General features: G+C 37.8%; 1 protein-coding gene across 1 annotated transcript in view; it reads right to left on the bottom strand.

Annotated features, from left to right (window-relative positions):
- The window catches only part of PIK3R4 (phosphoinositide-3-kinase regulatory subunit 4), a 79,981-nt gene that overhangs the window by 23,627 nt on the left and 36,503 nt on the right, over positions 1-19,851 (bottom strand). Inside the window, exons 10-13 of the mRNA XM_029940310.1 lie at positions 13,574-13,775; positions 11,555-11,742; positions 10,364-10,574; positions 6,821-6,986 (exon numbers count right to left, since the gene is read on the bottom strand). Of these exons, the coding sequence (XP_029796170.1) occupies positions 6,821-6,986; positions 10,364-10,574; positions 11,555-11,742; positions 13,574-13,775 (767 nt within the window). The remainder of the gene's footprint in view (positions 1-6,820; positions 6,987-10,363; positions 10,575-11,554; positions 11,743-13,573; positions 13,776-19,851) is intronic.

The raw sequence follows: 19,851 nt of genomic DNA, 5'->3' as shown, positions 1-19,851 counted from the left end.
ACTGGGTATTGACCCAAAGAATATGAAAATACTAATACAAAAAGATATATGCATCCCTGTTTTTATTGCAGCATTATTTATACTAGCCAAAATATAGAAGTAGACCAAGTGTCCACTGATAGATGAATGGATAAAGATGTGGTAAATAAACACAATGGAAATATTACTCGTTTCAAAGAATAAAATCTTCCCATTTGCAACAACATGGATGAACTTAAAGAGTACAGTGCTAAGTGACATAAGCCATTCAGAGAAAGACAAATACCTTAAGATTTCATTCATATCTTCAAGTTAAGAAACAAAACAAACAAAAAAAGGAAACAAGAGGGGAGGTGGGTAGGGAGATGGGTGAAATACACTGAAAGGGATTAAAGTACACTTATGATGGGCACTAGAATACTGTATAAAACAGGTGAATCACTGTATTGTACACCTAAAACAAATGTAACACTATGTTACCTACACTGGAATTAAAATGCTTTAAAATAAAAAAATAAAAATAAAATGTGTCTCATGCAGAGAGCACATAGTCATATCAGGTTTTTTCACACTTTCTGCCAAATCGCCTTTTGATTACATTTATATGATTATATTTATATAAGGTAGGATTTATGTTTGACATTTTGCTATTGTTTTCCGTCTGATACAGGTTTTGTTGTTATTGTATTCCTCCATTACCGCCATCTTTTGTGTTAAAAATATATTTTCTAGTATACCATTTTAATTCCTTTGTTTCTTATATTACATGTTTTGAAAGATTTTTCCCCCAGTGGTTTCCCTAGGAAATACACTTGACATTTAAAGATGATCAGATTAATACTAATTTCATTAATACATAATAACTTTGCTCTAATATCTCTCTGTCCCCCCTCCCTCTTCTGTACTATTATTGTCACGCAAATTCTATATATATCACAAGCCCATAAACACAGTTTTATAATTATTGCTTTGTATGATCATCTTTTAAATAAGACAGGTAAAAAGTTACAAAAATAATTTGTACTTTTATATTTATTTATAAATAGTATTTACCATTATCAATGTTCTTTATTTCTTCATGTGGACTCAAGTTACTGTCTCATGCCCTTCTCTTTCAGCACAAAAAACACCTTTAAATATTTCATTTAGGGAATATCTCCTAGCAGTAAGTTCCCTGTTTTTACTATCTTGGAATGTCTTAATTTGTCCTTCGTTTTTGAAGGGCAATTTTGTTGGATATAGAATTATCAGCTGACAGTCTTTCTCTTTCAACATTTCAACTTTGATTATGTCATTCCACTGACTTCCAGTCTCCGTCATTTCTGATGAAGTGTCAGCTGTTGATCTTATTGAGGCTTCCTCATATGTGGTTGTCATTTTTCTCTCACTGCTTTCAAGATTCTTTTTCAACAGTATACTTATCATGTGTCTAGGATAGCTCTCTTTCATTTTCATCCTACTTGGAATTCAGTGACTTTCTCAAATGTGGAGATTAATGTTCTCCACCAAATCGGGGGATTTTTAGCCATTGTTTTTTCAAATATTCTTTCTGCTCCTTTTTCTCTCTCCTCACCTTCTGGGACCCCTCTTATGTGTATGTTGGCATTCTGCAAGTCTATGGGGCTCTGTTCATTTTTCCTTATCTTTTTTAGTTTTTGTACCTCTGATTGGATAACATCAACTGATCTGCCCTCAAGTCTCTGATTTTTTCTCTTGCCAGTGGAATCTTTTCATCCTCTCATATGACTTGAATTTCATTTATTTCATTTTATTAGTTATTATGCTTTTCAACTCCAGAATTTCAATTGATCATTTCTATCTTCTTATTGATATGTCTATTTGGTGAGATATTTGTCTTAATTTACTTTTAATTCTTTAGACGTGGTTTAATTCTTTGAATATATTTTTAATAGCTAATTTAAAGTCTTTATCTTGCAAGCAAGTCCAATATCTGAGATTACAGAGGAATAGTTTCCATTGACTATGCTTTCCTGTGTATAGACCTACTTTCCTGACTTGCAATTTTGTCCAAAACTAGATATTCTGGGCATCTGGGTGGTTCAGTCGGTTAAGTCGGACTCTTGATTTCTGCTCAGGTCATGATCTTGCAGTTCCTGGGTTTGAGCCCCATCCCTGGCTCTGGGCCTGCTGGGATCTCTCTCCTCTCTGCTCTTTCCCTGCTTATGCACCTGCACGCACACTCTATCTATCCCTCTCAAAATAAACAAACATTAAAAAAAAAACTAAATAATCTAATTGATATGTCAACTTTGGAAATAATATTCCAAAATTTTTATTTAGTGACTTTCCTGGACTAATTCTATAAAGTCTGCATGCTTTCTCATGTGTAGCCACTGAAGTCTTTGTTTAGTTAACTTAGTAGTCAGCTAATGACTGGACAGACACTTTCCTTCATGCTTTGAAATCTAGCCTTTGTTGAAGTTCTCTGTGTTTGTGCACACCTTCAACAAAGTAGTTTGCAACTCTGCCTTATCCTTCATTTCCTGCTTGTACACAGTCTCAAGGTCAGCTAGAGGTGAGAACTCAGGGTCTTCTCAGTTCCTTCTTGGGCATGTGAACAACCCTACACATGAATGTGGGTCTGAACTTTTCAAAGGCCCCTACGTAGGAGACATCTCATTCCCTAGGCCTTTCTTTTAAGTTTCTTGTCAGCCCCTTACAACTGGTAAAGCCACCTCTGGCTACTGCAGTGTTAAACAAATAGCACTGATAATTTCAACAAATGTGCTGTGGGAAGAGTTTCTCTCAAAGAAGAGGATGAGTCCAATCAAAGATAGACCCTAAGAATGGAGCTCCGGCAAGCTGGCAGAAAGGTCAAACACTGACAATTCCCCAGAGATGGGGCTTTTAGCCATTATGACCCCTCCAGTCACAACGAAACTTTTGGTTTTCATGGCTACCACAGTTGTCAGACTGAGTTTCAAAGTTACAGCAAATCTTGATAAAAGGCTGGGCGGCTATTAGTTTTCAAAGCTACTGCACTGCTTGGTAAAAGGGGATAAAATTAGGGAATGCATGGCTCCATGTTTTTGAGAGACGGTTGATTTTCTTAAATAACACTCTTCAGACTAATTCAGGAATTTAATTTCTAGAGCTCTGGAAAAGTTGATTTTGACAGTATCTGCCAGTGTTCTATTTTTATGAAGGAACAGATTTTTAGAAATCCTTATTGTCATTCCAAAATATAGAAAACCTACATGAGTTCTTAAACCTACTTCTTAAACCTATTTTCTCACACAATATATCAATATATTTCATCAAAAGACTTCTTCCCACATCAGTTTTGTTTTTGTACCATCAGTTCTTTTTCCAATTTCACCCCTACTGCTGAAACTCTAGTTTGTTTCTAATTTTTTTTTTTTACTATTATAAAGAAAGCCACTCTGAACAGCCTTAAAACTAAATCTCTGAATTCATTCCTAGTTATTGCCTTAGGATATGGACATCATAAAAGCTTGAAATATATATATTGTCAAAAAGCCCTCCAGGGATGATGGATACATCAATTGCATTCTACGAAAGGGCACTCGATCTGAGAATGCCCCATTGTGCCAGGTGGCTTTCTTATTACATTTCAGAGTCACCTCTAAGTTCCTTTCTTAGAACTTTCTTCTACTGCAGTCTGATGTAACTTGGTTGCCTTCTCTTTCCTTTTCTGACCACTCTCTTCCTGTCTCTGAAATTCAATAGACAAAGCTTAAGGCCTCTGGCATCCTCAGGACTTCCAGAGGCCTTTATGCTCCCCTCAGACCTTCAGCCTCCAAATGCTACGTAACCCTAACCCTGAGAACTTTCCAGCACATCTCTCATATTGTAAGAACTTTTCATTTAGACAGAACTCCACTGAGATGTTTTATCATCACATTCAACAAGTACCAAATTCTTCAATCTCCCCCAAAAGTGAGAAGCTAAATGAGCCAAAAATAGGGTAATATAAGAGGGATATGGAAAATAATTTAGAATACTATAAAGGATTATGTTTTTTCTCTTTTAATCTATGTAAAAGTTTAAAACAATTTTTCACAAACTAGTTCCCCAGGGACACACCAGAAGAGCCAAGATCCAGGTGGCCTAAATCACCAATCATAATTCAGTGAGAAAGTCAGGACTGGGAACTGGGTGGTCAGCCAACAGAATGCATAAGGGAAAAACTTCAGTAGTCAGAATGTACTAGTAACATTTCCTTAATTAAAAAAATTAAAAAAAAAAAAACTTTTTCCTAAGAAAAAAGGAGATTTATTTCTCTTTCCCAGCCACCAGCTGTTCCCCGCTTGGATCTGACAGTAATAATGGCCTGCCTCTCCCCTAATCCAGTTCATGAAGGCAGGTGAAAGAGCAACACATTCCGTTCCCTTCCATTCTTCCCCACCCTGGAATGAGGCACCCCCAAGCCAAGGCCTAACGACGCTCCACAAATAAGACAGCACGTGTTACAGCAAAGCTGGAGAGCAGCTGCGTCCAGAGGAAATCCAATCTCTAAATACCATACCTCCCAAAGACATACAGCCGGCTAAACTACCACATTTTCTGGGATACCACTGTCTGAAATGTGACACCTGGATACCACTACCTAAGATATGACACTGGAATACAGAAGGCATGGCTCAGCAATAAAAATTATTTGAGAATTAACAAAGGAGAATTTTGCAAAGTTAACCAATGATTCCAAGTTCTTATTTGAGAGGTTTACAAATGCCAAATGAACTTCCCCTCCTCCAAATGAATTCAACCGATGATGATGCAACAAAGCACCATTTGAAAAATTATCAGATGACATATTTAACATACTAACAAAAATGCTAATAATCATGGGAAAAAAATTTTTAGGTGGTTGTAGGCAGGGAGGAGAAAGGGGTTTTCATTGAAGGGACATTCTGGTGTGATGGCCACATGCCATACCTTTAGAGTGGTTTAAGTTGCAAAGTGTATGTATTCATTGGAATTCATGAAATGGTTCACTTGAGATCTGTGTATTTCATAGCATATGAATGTATGCCAAACAAACAAAAAAGAAATAAACACAGACTGAACTCTAGTTAATGATATATAAACTGAAGTATTTAGAGGAGGTGTACTGATGTTTGCAAATTATTTGAAAATATATTTTAAAAAGATGAATTGATAGAATAATTATATTACAACAAATATAGTAAAATTACAGAATCTGTGTGGCAAGCTTATGAATGTTCACTGTGAAACTTTTTCAACTTTTCCTATAGGTCTGAAATTTCCTAATAAAATGTTGACAAAGAATTATTAAATGGTGCCAGGGTTCTGGGATTCTGTTATTGGCTTTCGATTTATGTTCTGACCAATGCAATGCCAAGAAAGAATGAACATGAAAAACAAGCATAGAGTAAAATTGCAGAGCTCTTTTAAAAAACATCAACAGCACAAAACTGCATCTCATTGTTCACTAAAGAGAAAACTCTTGGGGTGGCTCAGTTGGTTGAGCATCGACTCTGGATTTTGGCTCAGGTCATGATCTCATGTTTCATGAGACAGAGCCCCACATCAGGCTCCGGTGCTGACAGTGTGGAGCCTCTTGGGATTGTCTCTGGCCATCCTCCCCTCACATGCGCTGTCTCACAAAAATAAACTTAAAAAGAAAAAAGAGTCAACTTTTGACTTATTTTAGTTATCAAAGATGCTCTGATGATTCTGTGATTAACTATGGTCACTGAACTGATAACAAGAAAAGCACCAGAGACATCTTTTTTGCGCATGAAATTCAATTTTGATTTCTAGTAGCTTTCTTTTCAGACCTAGACCAAACTAGGAACAGAACACATATGAATATGGTAGGACTGATGGAGATGGAGGGATGGAGGACTGGCAGACAGACTACATAGCAAGCAGGGACGTAACTACAAAAAGGTACAAATGGAAATCACACTTTTCAAAATCACATCGGCACAGAGTCCTAGGGATTTCAAGTCATAACTGAACTCCATCTTGACCACAGTAGGGCAGTGGTAGAGTGTTTTCCTTACATAGCGCCATCCCATCATCTTCTACTTTTCTCTTCCTCATATTCCATCTAACCCATTTAGCAAAATTTTTTTGGCTCCACCACCAAAATATATCCAAAGTCCGATCATTTCCCACTACCTCCATCTCTTTTTGAATTACCAGAATAGCCTCTAACTGCCTCAGTATTCTCAATACAAGAGCCATCGTAATTCGGTTAAAATTTAACCCAGACCATGTTTCTCCTCTGCTTGGAACCCTCCAAAGGATCCCATCTCATTCAGAGTAAAAGCCAAAGTCCTTTACAGAGTCCTTCACAGTAGCCCGTGCGGCCCTACATAATCTGGACCCGCTTATTCTTCTCCCTTGCTCGCTCCTGCTCCAGCCTCACAGGCCTTTCTGCTATTCCTCAAAACGTGCCAAACATCTTTCTACCTCAGGGCCTGTGAAATCTCTCTTTCCTCTGCTTGGAATGCTCTTCCTAGAGAGAGCCACATGACTCTTTCCTCCACCTGTTTCAGGTCTTTCCTTAAATGACCATCTTCTCTGTGAGGCAGTCTTAGTCAATTTATTTAAAATTCTACTCTCCCCCACCCCTACTCTATTCCCTATCCCTCTTCCCTGCTGTATTTTTCTCCAAAAACATTTTTTACCATGTAACATGCTGTACGTTTTATTTATACTATTTATTGTTTGTCATCTCTCACAAGGAGGAAAGCCCCATAGAACAGGTATTTTTGTCCATTTATAATCGCTGTGTATCCCTGCTTCCTAAAGCAGCACCCGTCAGAGTGACCACTCAATAAATATTTGATTAAATAAATGGATTCTCCTCCCAAGCATGTATTACCTGGTAGTGGTGGTCTTCCCCTCCATCTTTTGACTGTTCCAGATTTTCACTGTGCCATCATTTGAACACGTTGCAAAAAGTGAATGTTCATCAGAGACTCTAATTCGATTTACAGCAGATTTGTGTTCATGAAGATGTGCAACTAGCAGCCCTTTAGGACGCCACCCTAAGGAAAAGCAAAGGAGCAGGTCTTAAACTCTAGTTTACAAATACTATGCTTCTCTCACCTCCCAGCACAGTCACCAACGACCAGCATAAGACCCATCATAAGAACTAAACGAAGGGTACCGATAGCTAGCCAATACAGAGTGGCCTACTAGGCCATAACAGACACTTTTAGCTATTGAGTGAGACATCCGAGATAGCAATTAAGTGCTGCTCAAAGAGCCTTAGAAGGATTGCACCCGGGACCCTTCTCTAGTGTCTGAAAAAGAACAACAGTCACTTACTACCTGGAAAAACTCTGACTACTTGCTCAATAGCCAGAGATAACGACTACCCTGATCTAGATAAAAAGGGTGCAAGGGAGGCAACCTGGTTCTTAAAGTCTCAAAGACCCAGATCCATCAAAATATGATGTTTAAAATATCTGGGCTTCAATTTTACATTTGTAAAATGAGGGACTTATTACTGAACCCAAAGGGTGGATATGAATAAACGAGATGTATAAAGTGTCTAATACTGCCCCACATCCACAGTAAACATCCACTTCGAATCACTTACTGTACGGTACCAACATGTTGGTATAAATACTATTATTAATCATAGCTCATGGATTTTCCAGTACTTTATGACATCTATGCACGTTTTATTATGTATATTCTTGTCTATGATTAATTTCCTCTAATAAATTATAGGTGTGCTGAGGCCAGAGACCATGTCTTACCCATTCTCAATCGCTCACAGTACTTAGCATAGGTCCTTGCATATAACTGTCTTCAATATTTGAGGAGTCAACTTTTATATTAAGTGTAACTTTTAAAGTTTAATATTAATCAATCTTAAAATAAAACAGAAAGCTGTTGGGGCCCAGCAGGCCAAAACACCTCCCACAGAACGACCTTTGATGGCCAGGCCTCCAGGACACAGGAGAATCTACATAAGCGACCATGGATGCTATGCCTCCGGGGCGCAGGAGAAAAAATCTGGGATTTTTCTCATTGCTTTGCAAAAGCAATGAAGGCATATACCTTTAAGTTTTGAATCAACTTGGGTCAGTTAGTGGCACCTGCTTTCCCTTACTTTATTTCTGTTCCCAGCTCATCGCCTGCTGTTGGGGCAAAAACAATCCTGTGTCTAAAATTAACCCCTTGAATGATAAGCGTCTTGCCCAGACATAACTGCTAAAGGACCTTGAAGAAAAGAAGATTCTTTGAGAGACAGACTCCCTCATTCCTGTTTTTTTACTTCTGTTTTCACGGCTGTTCTCTTTTCTGTGATAAAAAAATGATCCTTCCCAGGGCATGTTTTTACTCTCTCAAGGACCATAAGCTTTGTAATCATTAAAGAGAAAAAAAATGTGTAAAACCCCTATGGCATAAAAGACACTGACTTTCTTAGTAAAATGTGGTTTTACCACCATTCATGTTGTCTGTCTTCCTTCCTATAGATATTTCGCTGACACCAACCACCTACTCAGGGACCGTTCGACTGGGGTGCATGGGCTGGTCCCCCGCAGAAAGCTATGCTAAAGATCATCCTGTATGGGGCGGGGGGGGGGGGGGGGGGGGGGGGGGGGGGGGGGGGGGGCGCATGGGTGGCTCAGTGATTTAAGCATCCGACTCTTGATTTCGGCTTAGGTCATGATCCTAAGGTCCTGGGATTGAGGCCCATGTCAGGGTTTGTGCTGAGCATGGAGTCTGCTTAAGATTCTCTCTCTCTCCCCCCTCCCTCCACCCCTCCCCCCACTTGCTCTCACGCGCTCGCGCTCTCTCTCTCTCTCTCTCTCTCAAAAGAAAATAGTAATAAAAATAAATAAATAGAAGATCATCCTGTATTGGAATTCAACATAGTGCCTTTGTGATAACAATACCAATTTAGGATAAAATTATTTCTTTTTTACCAGAAAACAAAAATGAAACCAAGACTATTGCCAAACTTGGCAAACTCTACGATAAAAAATATGTTTACCACTGGATCTCTAGCTCACATGTGTGGGAAGAACAAATGAATGTGACTTTTAAAAAGGATACACTAGATTTGAAAGTGATCAAAATCACTTTGCCATGAAGTCTAGACAATCTACCAGGCTAGACTGAACATTTCCCTCTGAGAAAATCAATTTCACACAACCACTCAAGCGTGGCAAGAAAAAAATCAGAAGTCATCCCACATTTTTTGAACCTCAAAACTTGATACATTTTCTGTGACTACTGAATACAATATATAGTTCCACATAGGTATAAAATGCTACTTATAATGACATTCTGTCATCAAATAGAGAGTTTGTGGTTAATATTTTTGTTTTGAAAGCAGAGCTGGTATATATATTACACAAACAACTTAAACATTCCAGCATACTTTGATAAAATTTATATGACCTAAGATGCCACTTACTACTTAATATTTTAATCTTTAAGGCATTTATGTGCAGGGGCGCCTGGGTGGCTCAGCTGGCTGAGCGTCCCACTGTTGATTTCGGCTCAGGTCACGATCTCCCAGTTCGCAGGATCGAGCCCCTGGAGGGCTCCGCACTGACAGCACATGGGCCTCTGCGCTGTCTGGGATTCTGTCTCCTCTCTCTTCCCCTCCCCATCCTCCCAAAATAAATAAATCAACATTAAAAAAAAAATCATCTGTCTCTATCAGCATTTTCCCCTTGAGTACAGACACACTACTCTATGTCTTCTACACATTTCTTCTCAAGAGTTTTCAAGTTAAATTTTTATTATTAAAATCTATATACAGAAACTCATTTAAAATGTTTTTAAAATCTACATATCTGATATCAATAACTAGCTCTAGCTCTACCACATTTACACTGGGCAAGTCTGCTAACAGAGCTGAGCCACATTCTCATCTGAAATATCTCTTAAGTTTCTTTTCAATCTTCTCAAAATATGGCAGTGTTTCCCCAAAATCTCAATGCTGATAATCACTGAATGGTGGAATTACAGCTAATTTTGTTTTCTTCTTAGAAATACCCATTTCTTTCCAAATGTTTTACTTTTTTAGAAGAAAACAGATGTTAGGCCCTTCAGAAATGAAAAGCTGGAGCTTACTCCAAGAAGCCTGACATTCTGTAAAAAGTGGCATGACACTATGTAGGCGGGTAAAACCTAGCACTGTAAATGGGGAAAACGGGCCCCAGACAGGCTGAAAACACTAAGTGGCCTAAACAAGACGCTGCAAGTTGCCCCCACAGCTAAGAAGATCCAAACTCCACAAATGATGACTTAAAATTTCTCACTTAATGCTCTTCCTCTGGACTTTCAAGTGACAGCTCTGTTCTTACTTCCTGGTAATTAATGGCCCGCAGCCTGCGTTAGAGCCTAGCGTCGGCACCCGGGCTAGAACACAAGTACCCGGCGGCGGCACTCTCACCGGGCGGCGGCGGTCTGCTCTCCCACTCGGCGTTCTCCATCATCTGCTTAGCTATCCTCTCCGCGTTACACTGCTCCCGCTTTTGCTGTATGAGCTGCTGCAGCTCCGTTTTACACGTTGTGATCCGAATCTGGTAGGTAGACGGTAAAATTGTACTACTTAAAACCTGTACTGTTGGTTTTCTATTCTGGACATTTGTCACTTCTGGAAGCTGCAAAACAGAATTATAAGTATTTATTTTTATAAAGCAAAGTATACTCGATGACAAAAATGTACCCATGTTCTCTTTTGATTATATCAGCTTTTTTCCTTATTGACATGCCAATTTTTAAATCCATTTAAATTTAGTGACATTTGTTCAGTGAAAACCTCATTAAAATAAAGTTTAACCACAAATATTACATTTCCAAACTTCCACATCATTTTAAAAAAAGAACTATCAGTATAGCAATAACATTAAACAAAAATCCACAGAATTTAAGTGAATAGAAATAGAATTTATCAGTTGGTTCAGTTAATATTTTTCATTTAAAACGTAATTGGCTTAGGGAAGAGTTACCTTAAATTACAACTATATTTAAAATATATAAAGATCATAATTTCTCACAGATGGCAAACTAGGGACTTTTCTTCCAGAAATGTTTTTGTTATTTTACAGATATATTAGAGAAAGAATAAAAGGTTTAAAAGGTTCATTGTAACCTAATTAAAATCACATTTCATAATGATGTCTCCAACACACAATTTCCGATCACTTTATTCATGAGTACGCTAATACAAGGCCCTCACTGATTCTTTCAATAACTAGGCTTCCCCTTGGCTATAAAATTAAAGATAAACCTGATTGAGAAAGAAACAGGTCCTTAACTAAAGAGAACAAACTGAAGGTTGATGGAGGGAGGTGGGAGGGGGATGGGCTAAATGGGGGATGGGCATTAAGGAGGGCACTTGTTGGGATGAGCACTGTTATGTGAAGTGATGAATCACTAAAGTCTGCTCCTGAAACCAATATTATGCTATATGTTAACTAAGTTAAATTTAAATAAAATTTGAAGAAAGAAAGAAGCACATCCTCCCTTAAAAAGGACAACTCACTATATTGATTTTTCCAGTATAGTACACAGCCTTTAAACGACAAAAACAGCAGAATGAGATTGAAAGAGAAAACGATTACTGCCCAGATGACAGTACCTGTGGAGAAGTCGACAAAGGGACACAAATGCCAGCAGAGGACTCAGAACGGGGTGGCTTCCCAGTCTGAATCCCTTCCTGGTCACTCCCTTTAGGTAGGGCCTGTGGCATGTTCGGTGGTTCCAGTGACCCAAACATGCTTTTCCATTCTTCATTTACATTTGAGTCTTGTTTTACGTGTTTTCTAGCTACAAAAACAGATTCAGAATAGTCAGTCTAAAGGAAACCTCTAAAACCAATAAACACTTTTATTGATTTTTTTTTCTGGTTAGGAAGGGGCTACAATGGACTTCACATCCTATTTGTTCTTTACGATCTCCAATTCATTTATATTTGTATATCAACTCATTAACTCTGACTTTATCTCTAGGGGAGGTGGCACAGATGCACTTGCATTAATAATTGCATTAATAATTAGACCTAATGGCTTCCTAGTTTTCTAAGATGAGCCCAATTTCAAATAACCACTTTATCTCAAGAACCAACAATAAAAACAACTTTTTCAAATGTCACTGACCACACTGATATGACCTATTTTCAGTTTCAGTTACTTGGGAAACAAGCAAACAAAATATGAAAATCAATTGCTATATAGTTACCTCCAGACTATATAGAGTAGAACTCTTCTTAAAAAAATCTTTCTCCAATTACAAAACATACATTCAATAACACAAAGGTCTAGTATTAATTACCAAAATATAATATGAATTTCCCATAAACTACATAAATCCCATAAACTACACAGTTTATGATATACTACCGTATCATTTTACAAAAATAAAATAGTACAAAGTAATATAAAGTATTTCACAACCTGCTTTTTCTCTCAACCAAATACACTGAATGTTTATTTAACCGTTCCCCTATTAATGATCACTTCAATTATTTCTTTTTTTTAAACTGAAAACATTCTTATACATATTTCTTCACATGCCTGTCAGTTTTCTTGGGAGAAATTTTCAGAATTGAAAATACTGACTCAAACAGTAAGGATACTGCTTTCTAAAAAGAACATGTTCAATTTATAATCTCATCAACAGTGTATGAAAATGCTTACTTCCCTACACCCTTGCTAACAATAGGTGTATTATCAGTCTTTTTTGCTAATCACATAATGGCATCTCATTGTTTTGCATTTATTTATCTTTTCAAAAACGCATTTCTATTCTTCTTCCAACTGTAAGTTCAAATCCTTCAATATTTTTCTTTTGGGGTGCTTGTATTTTTCTTATAATCTGTATCAGTGTTTTACTTATTATGGATGTAAACCACTGATAATTAAGTTCCAAATACTGTACTCCAAGTTTGGCAGTTAGAGGTTTATTTTAAAATACAATTCAGTGCCTTTAAAATCTGATACTGGAATAGAGTGGTTTTTAAACGCACATACTTGTAAATAAGGACATCTCCAAAAAGGGTTACAGAAAGAATACACAAGATCTTATAAACTCATACAACCAATGTCAACATCCTTGTCACAAAAGCTGACAATTCTAAATCTCAAGAGTTCACAATGATTTGATTAAGTCTCTGGTTTCCACTCTTCTGTTATTTCATTGTTAATAACAAGACTGTTCTTTTCAATCCACTGGGCAAACCTGCTAAACAAACTAAATAATTATCTCATTTTAACATATACTATTGACTTTGGGTTGGTGTTTAAAGGATTAAAAAACAGGATTTTGTCTTCAATAATACATCTCTACAAAGGCAACATGATTTCATTATTATTAAGAGTAGGAGTCCAGCTTTGGTTTGAATCCTGACTCTGATACAGAAAGCCATAACTGTGACAGGTTATATAAGCTCTTAACTGTTCATTCAATTCTCCACTTTTCCTCCCCCAAATCCGCCTATTATATAATGAAGTCACATACAGTACCTGAAAGTTCTATACCTGGAAAATGTGACTTTTTATTTTACTGCCAATTACTACAACTAATATGCCTTATGAAATAATTAGCCTTATGAAATAATAACACACTAAACAAACACATACACATATATAAACGTACTAACCTCGCTTGTCATCAGGCTCCTGTTTGGTTTTAACAAGATCAACTTGTCTCCCAGTTATGCCTAACGCTCCTAAGTCAATGACACCTTTCTGGCTGCTGTCATGAAGATGGCTCTGGTCTACTATGTTGGCCTTTGCTTTGTTAGATTTCATCATGAAGTCTTTCAGTGCCAAGAGTTTGTCTTCCTCTTCCTCTGTCATTCCCTAAAACCAAATAAAACATATGCTCTAGGTTATTTTCAAAAGTAATAACAGGCCTTGGAATGATTGAAGGGTCATACCACTAATTTAAAATGTTAAGAGTCAGAATGATAAAATGAAGCAAAGACAAGAGAAAGAGAAAGTATCAATATAGGGGTGCCTGGGTGGCTCAGTCGGTTAAGGCTCCGACTTCAGCTCAGGTCATGATCTCACAGTTCATGAGTTTGAGCCCTGCAGCAGGCTCTGTGCTGACAGCTCAGTGCCTGAAGCCTACTTCAGATTCTGTGTCTCCCTCTCTCTCTGCCTCTCCCCTATTCATGTTCTGTTTCTGTCTCAATAATAAATAAATGTCAAAAAATTTAAAAAAAAAGAAAGTATCAATATAGAAAAATATCTCTACTCTAATATTCCAGAACACCTTCTATTATGACACTTTCTACTTTGTATCATAATTTATATCTTAACTTTCTTTCTAAATGGGATCATTCAAGTATAATTCATCTTTGAAATCTCCAAGGAACTTAATACAATGCCTGCTATCTAGTACATCTTTAATGTGCAACTTTGAATAAACAAACATTTACTATCTAAACAAAAATTCTGGAAATACAATATTAAGCAAAAGAAAGTATATGTACTTCAAGCTTGCTCCTAGATGTGTTGAGAATATTAAATGAAACACACTATATGGGAAGGCACTCTCTGATACAGAAAACATCCTAGACAGCTCAGAAATTGATAGATGCTGGCAGACCTGCAAATGCAAGTAACACACCCTAGGAAAACAGTATAATTATTGAGTCAGGCTGCCTATGTATATTCAAGCTCTATTACTTACTATATGTGAAACCTTGGGCAAATTACCCAATTTCTCTAAACATCTACTGATTCTAGAAAATGAAGATAAGGAAGTAATTATTAGCACCCATCTTACAATGTTTTTGGAGGGGCTATTTTGAAATTGTAGTTAATTCACTCAAGGCACTTAGAATACTTGAAACTGATGACCAATTAAAAATTAAAATTAAATAATGAAATAATTCAATGTGAAACAATAGTCTGTTAAACAAATAGTTCTGCATTTTTTCTTTACCTTCAAACCATCCACAGAATCCTCTATCATGTTTGTATTATGCCACAAAAATAATAATAATAAAATACCAATCCCCGAGGCCTTAATTAGAATCCTACTGGAGTTTAATATTTACAACCCACAGTCACAATAGGACACAAACAAATCCTAGAAAGTTAGAAAGCTAAGAAAAAATAAAATTGCATTAAAGTACAATAATTATAGAGGGATCTCTGACTGAATTTTTTCCAATATTGGCCTGAAATTCTTCATTTACTTTTACTTTTCCTCCTAAAATGTGCTTACTATAGACAATTTCACAGCTGTAGTAAGAGTTCTGTTCTTTTTGTTAGACTACATTTTACTTCACAAGACAGAGGCCTCAGCTCTAGCCCACAAAAGAAGGGTCATCACAAGAACTATAAAAAGGGTCAAATTAACATATGCCATATAACATGGAGCATCTAGAAAATATTTTGCTAAGTGAAAGAAATCAGACATGAAAATGCCACATATTATATAGTTCTACTTATAGGAAATATCCAAAACAGGCAAACTTGAAACAGAAAGTAGACTTCGTGGTTGCCAGGGGCTGGAGGGAGAAATAAACAGGGAGTAATTGTTAATGGGCATACGGTTTCTTGCCACGATGATGAAAATGTGAATTATTTTCTATGCAAACCTTCTCAATTTAAAAAACTAGAAATGCACCAAGGGGAAAACAAAGGTTTTTCTAAAACAGTAATACAATCATGTTACAGTCTCCAGACTCCCATATGACACATAACCTAAATCAGAGCATTGCAAACTGACATTATTAGCAGCAACGCCCCCCAAACATAAGGATTTAAATTAAACTCTTAAGAATTAGGAGTAATTTCAAGACAAGATTATAAATTAGGATTTTTCTTTCAGTATTTGGTATATATACCTAAAGGACATTATAAGAAAGAAAAACTGAAGGACAAATCATTTATGAAACTAAATACAAAAATACTCAATGTATCAGCAAACAAAATCCAGACTATAAAAAATGTTTACAAAATATTTATATTAGTTTATATTACTTATATATTACAAATTTACATTTATGTTTTTATAATAAAAATCTAATATAGTAAAAACAGAAAATTGGGACAGACCCAACTACTAGAAATAAAATTGAATCAGTAATCAAAATACTCCCAACAAACAAAAGTCTACAACCAGAGGGCTTCACAGGTGAATTTCACCAAACATTTAAACAGGAGTTAAAACCTATTCTCAAATTATTCCAAAAAACAAAAGAAAAAGGAAAATTTCCACATTGACTCTATGGGTCCATTATTGGCCTGATAACAAAACCAAACAAAGTCACCACAAAAAAAGGAAACTACAGACCAAAATCTCTCAATACTCAACGAAACATGAACAAACTGATTTCAACAATACATTTAAGAAAATCATCCACCATAATCAAATGAAATTTATTCCAGGGATGCAATGGTGTTCAAGATTTGCAAATCAGTGTAATACATTAACAAAATAAAGGATAAAAATTATATGATCATCAATAGACACAGAAAAAGCATTTGATAAAATACAACACCCATTCATGATAAAAACTCTCAACAAAATGGTTTAGAGAGAATATACTTCAATATAATAAAGGCCTTATATGAAAAACCCACAGATAACATCATACTCAATGGTAAAAAACAGAGTTTTCCTGCTAAGATCTGCTAAGACAAGGATGTCCATTCATACCATTTTTATTCAACATAATAATGAGAAAGTCTGAGCTGCCACAATTGGACATGAAAGAGAAATAAAAGGCATCCAAATTGGTAAGGAATAAATAAAACTGTCAGTATTTGCTGATGACATCATACTATACAGATAAAACCCTAATGACTCCACCAAAACACTATTAGTACTAATAAATGAGCTCAGTAAGTTGTAGAATACAAAATAAATACACAGAAATCTGTTGCATCTGCTAATAACAGAGCAGCAGCAGAAGAAATTAAGGAAGCAAATTCAATTTACAACTGAACCAAAAAGAATAGAACGCTTATGTATAAAATTAACCAAGGAGATGAAAAACCTATGTTCTGAAAACTATACATCAGTGAAAGAAACTGAATGGGAAATTCAACTCAATGAAAATCCAAATTCAATCAAAGAAATTGACACAAATGGCAAGATATACTATGTTCATGAATTGAAAGAACACTGTTAAAATGTCCATACTACCCAAGGCAATCTACAGATCAATGCGATCCTATCAAAATACCAACATTTGTCACAGCACAACAAATAATACTAAAATTTAATGGAATCACAAAAAACTCCAAATAGCCAAAGTAATCCTGAGAAAGAAGAAAAAAAGCTGGAGCTATCACAATCCCAGATTTCAAGATATACTATTAAAGCTGCAGTAGAGGTGCCTCGGTGGCTCACTAGGTTAAGCATCGACTTCAGCTCAGGTATGATCTCATAGCTCATGAGTTCAAGCCCCGCTTTGGGCTCTGTGCTGACAGCTCAGAGCCTGGAGCCTGCTTCAGATTCTGTGTCTCCATCTTTCTCTCTGCCCCTCCCCTGCTCATGCACTCTCTCAAAAATAAACATAAAAAACATTTTTTTAATAATAAAAAAGCTGCAGTATTCAAAACACTATGATACTGGCATCAAAAAAAGACACATAGATCAATGAAACAAAATAAAGAACCCAGAAATAAACCCATACTCCTATGGTCAATTTATGACAAGGAGGTAAAAATATACAATGGAAAAAGACAGTCTCTTCAATAAATGGTGCTGGAAAAACTGGACAAATACATGCAAAGGAATAAACCTGACCACTTCCTTACACAATGCACAAAAATAAACTCAAAATAAACTAAAGACCTAAATGTAAGATCTGGAACCATAAAATTCCTAGAAAACACAGGCAGTAATTCCTTTGACATGGGCCATAGAAACATTTTTCTATATATGTCATCTCAAGCAAGGGAAACAAAAGCAAACATAAACTACTGGGACAACCCAAAATTAAAAGCTTTTACACAGCAAAGGAAACCATCGACAAAGCCATCAACAACCAAAAAAGACAACCTAATGAATGGGAAAAAATATTTTTGCTACTGCACAGTAAAAGAAACCATCAACAAAACCATCAACAAAACAAAAAATACCACCTAATGAGTGGGAGAAAATATTTGCAAATGATAGATCCATTAAGGGGTTATCTAAAATATACAGGAGTTTCTGGCTGGCTTAGTCAGTGGAACATGTGACCCTTGATCTCAGAGTTTTGAGTTCAAGCCCCACATCAGACTCTGTGCTGACTGCTCGGAGCCTGGAGCTTCCTTTAGATTCTGTGTCTCTCACTCTCTATGCCTGTTCCCTGATCACACTCTGTCTCTTTCTCTCTCTCAAAAACAAATGATTCAAAAATATGTATATAATATTTCAAAAAGAAAAAAAAAGAAAAAGATAAAGAACTTGCACAACTCAACACCAAAAAAATAAATAGTCCAATTAAAAAATAGGCAGAGATCAGGGTGCCTGGGTGGCTCTGTTAAGTGTCTGACCTCAGCTCTGGTCATGATCTCGCAGTTTTTGGTTCGAACCCCAAGTTGAGCTCTGTGCTGACAGCCTGGAGCCTGCTTCAGATTGTGCCTTCCTCTCTTTCTGCCCCCTTCTCTTCTCACTCTCTGTCTGTCTCTCTCTGACCAAGAGACCTGTGAAAAGATGCTCAACATCACTCATCATCAGGGAAATACACATGAGAATAACTGGTACCTCCCCTCACACCGGTCAGAATGGCTAAAATCAAAAGGATAAGAAATATTAAGTGTGAGAAAGCTACGCATCCTCAGGTGCCACGAGTGGCGTGCGAATGGGGCTGGGCGAGCGCACATGGAGCATGTTTACAAATAGCGGCTGCTGCACCCACGCCTCCCTGCGTCAGTCACCTGGGACTGGAGGAGTCGGAGCAGGGATCATGAGCGAAGAGATTCCTTTAATATTTAAGAAACTCAGTGGAGCGAAGATGGCGGAGAGGAAGGGAGCTCTGTAAACTCCCTCCGCACCGTTTTTCGAACTGAGAAGAATATTACGTTCAACTGAGAGAGCGGAAGGAGAAAATACGCACTCCAGAAGGAACAGAACCTCAAGGATACCTGAGTGAGTGGGGGCGAACGGGGGAGATCCGAGGACGGGCCAGCCCAGACGGGCAGGGGAGGTAAGATCCCCAGCCCAACGTGGGGCAAGCGCGCAGCGCCCGAGAGACAAAGGGAAGAGACAGAGTCGGAACACGCTCATGGAGCTGTCTCTGGGGAAGAGGTATAGAATGCTTGGCTGCGCTTGGAGACAGAAACCCACTCCATAGATAACTGCTGGGCAGCGGGGCACAAGAGAAGGAATAGCCCCCAGCCCTAAGCCATCTCGGCGGGAAATCAGAGGCCTCTGTGGCTGTGAGAAGCGGCTGCGCTGGGGAGGTGCGCTCCCCGGCGGGAAGCAGCTGGACCGGCGACTGCGCCGGGCGCAAGCAATTCGAACTTGGTTTTGGGAACGGGACCACGGACCGCATTTCCACGGCACACCCCGCCTCCTGCACGGACTGCGCGAATCCCGGGTGCCCACAGGGAAGAAATAAGGCGCACACCAACGGGACCCTCAACAAAGAGTCGGTGGCGGGTGGAGGCCCGGGAGCTCCCAGCTCATTTCCAGCAGCGCACAGCTTCTTGAGCAAAGCTATCGGAAACTAAGAGACACTCGGTTTTTTGCTTTTTGTTTTTTTCCTTTCCACATTGCAACCGAGATCCGGACTGGGGGTGGGGACTCCTCAATTGAGTCTGTGAAGGTGCGCACTTCACCTCCTGCTGCTCATTTCGCCTCAGGCAGGGGCGGAGCCTCTGAGAGCAGACTCCAAGACTTACCCCATCAAACCACGCCTATCCACCAGGGGGAGCTGCTGCCTGCTTTTTTTTTTTTTTTTTTTTTTCCTTTGGTTTTTCTTTT

This window comes from Suricata suricatta, chromosome 5 (genome assembly GCF_006229205.1).
Source record: "Suricata suricatta isolate VVHF042 chromosome 5, meerkat_22Aug2017_6uvM2_HiC, whole genome shotgun sequence".
NCBI classification, from domain to species: Eukaryota; Metazoa; Chordata; class Mammalia; order Carnivora; family Herpestidae; genus Suricata; species Suricata suricatta.
This window is presented reverse-complemented; position numbering and strand designations above follow the sequence as displayed.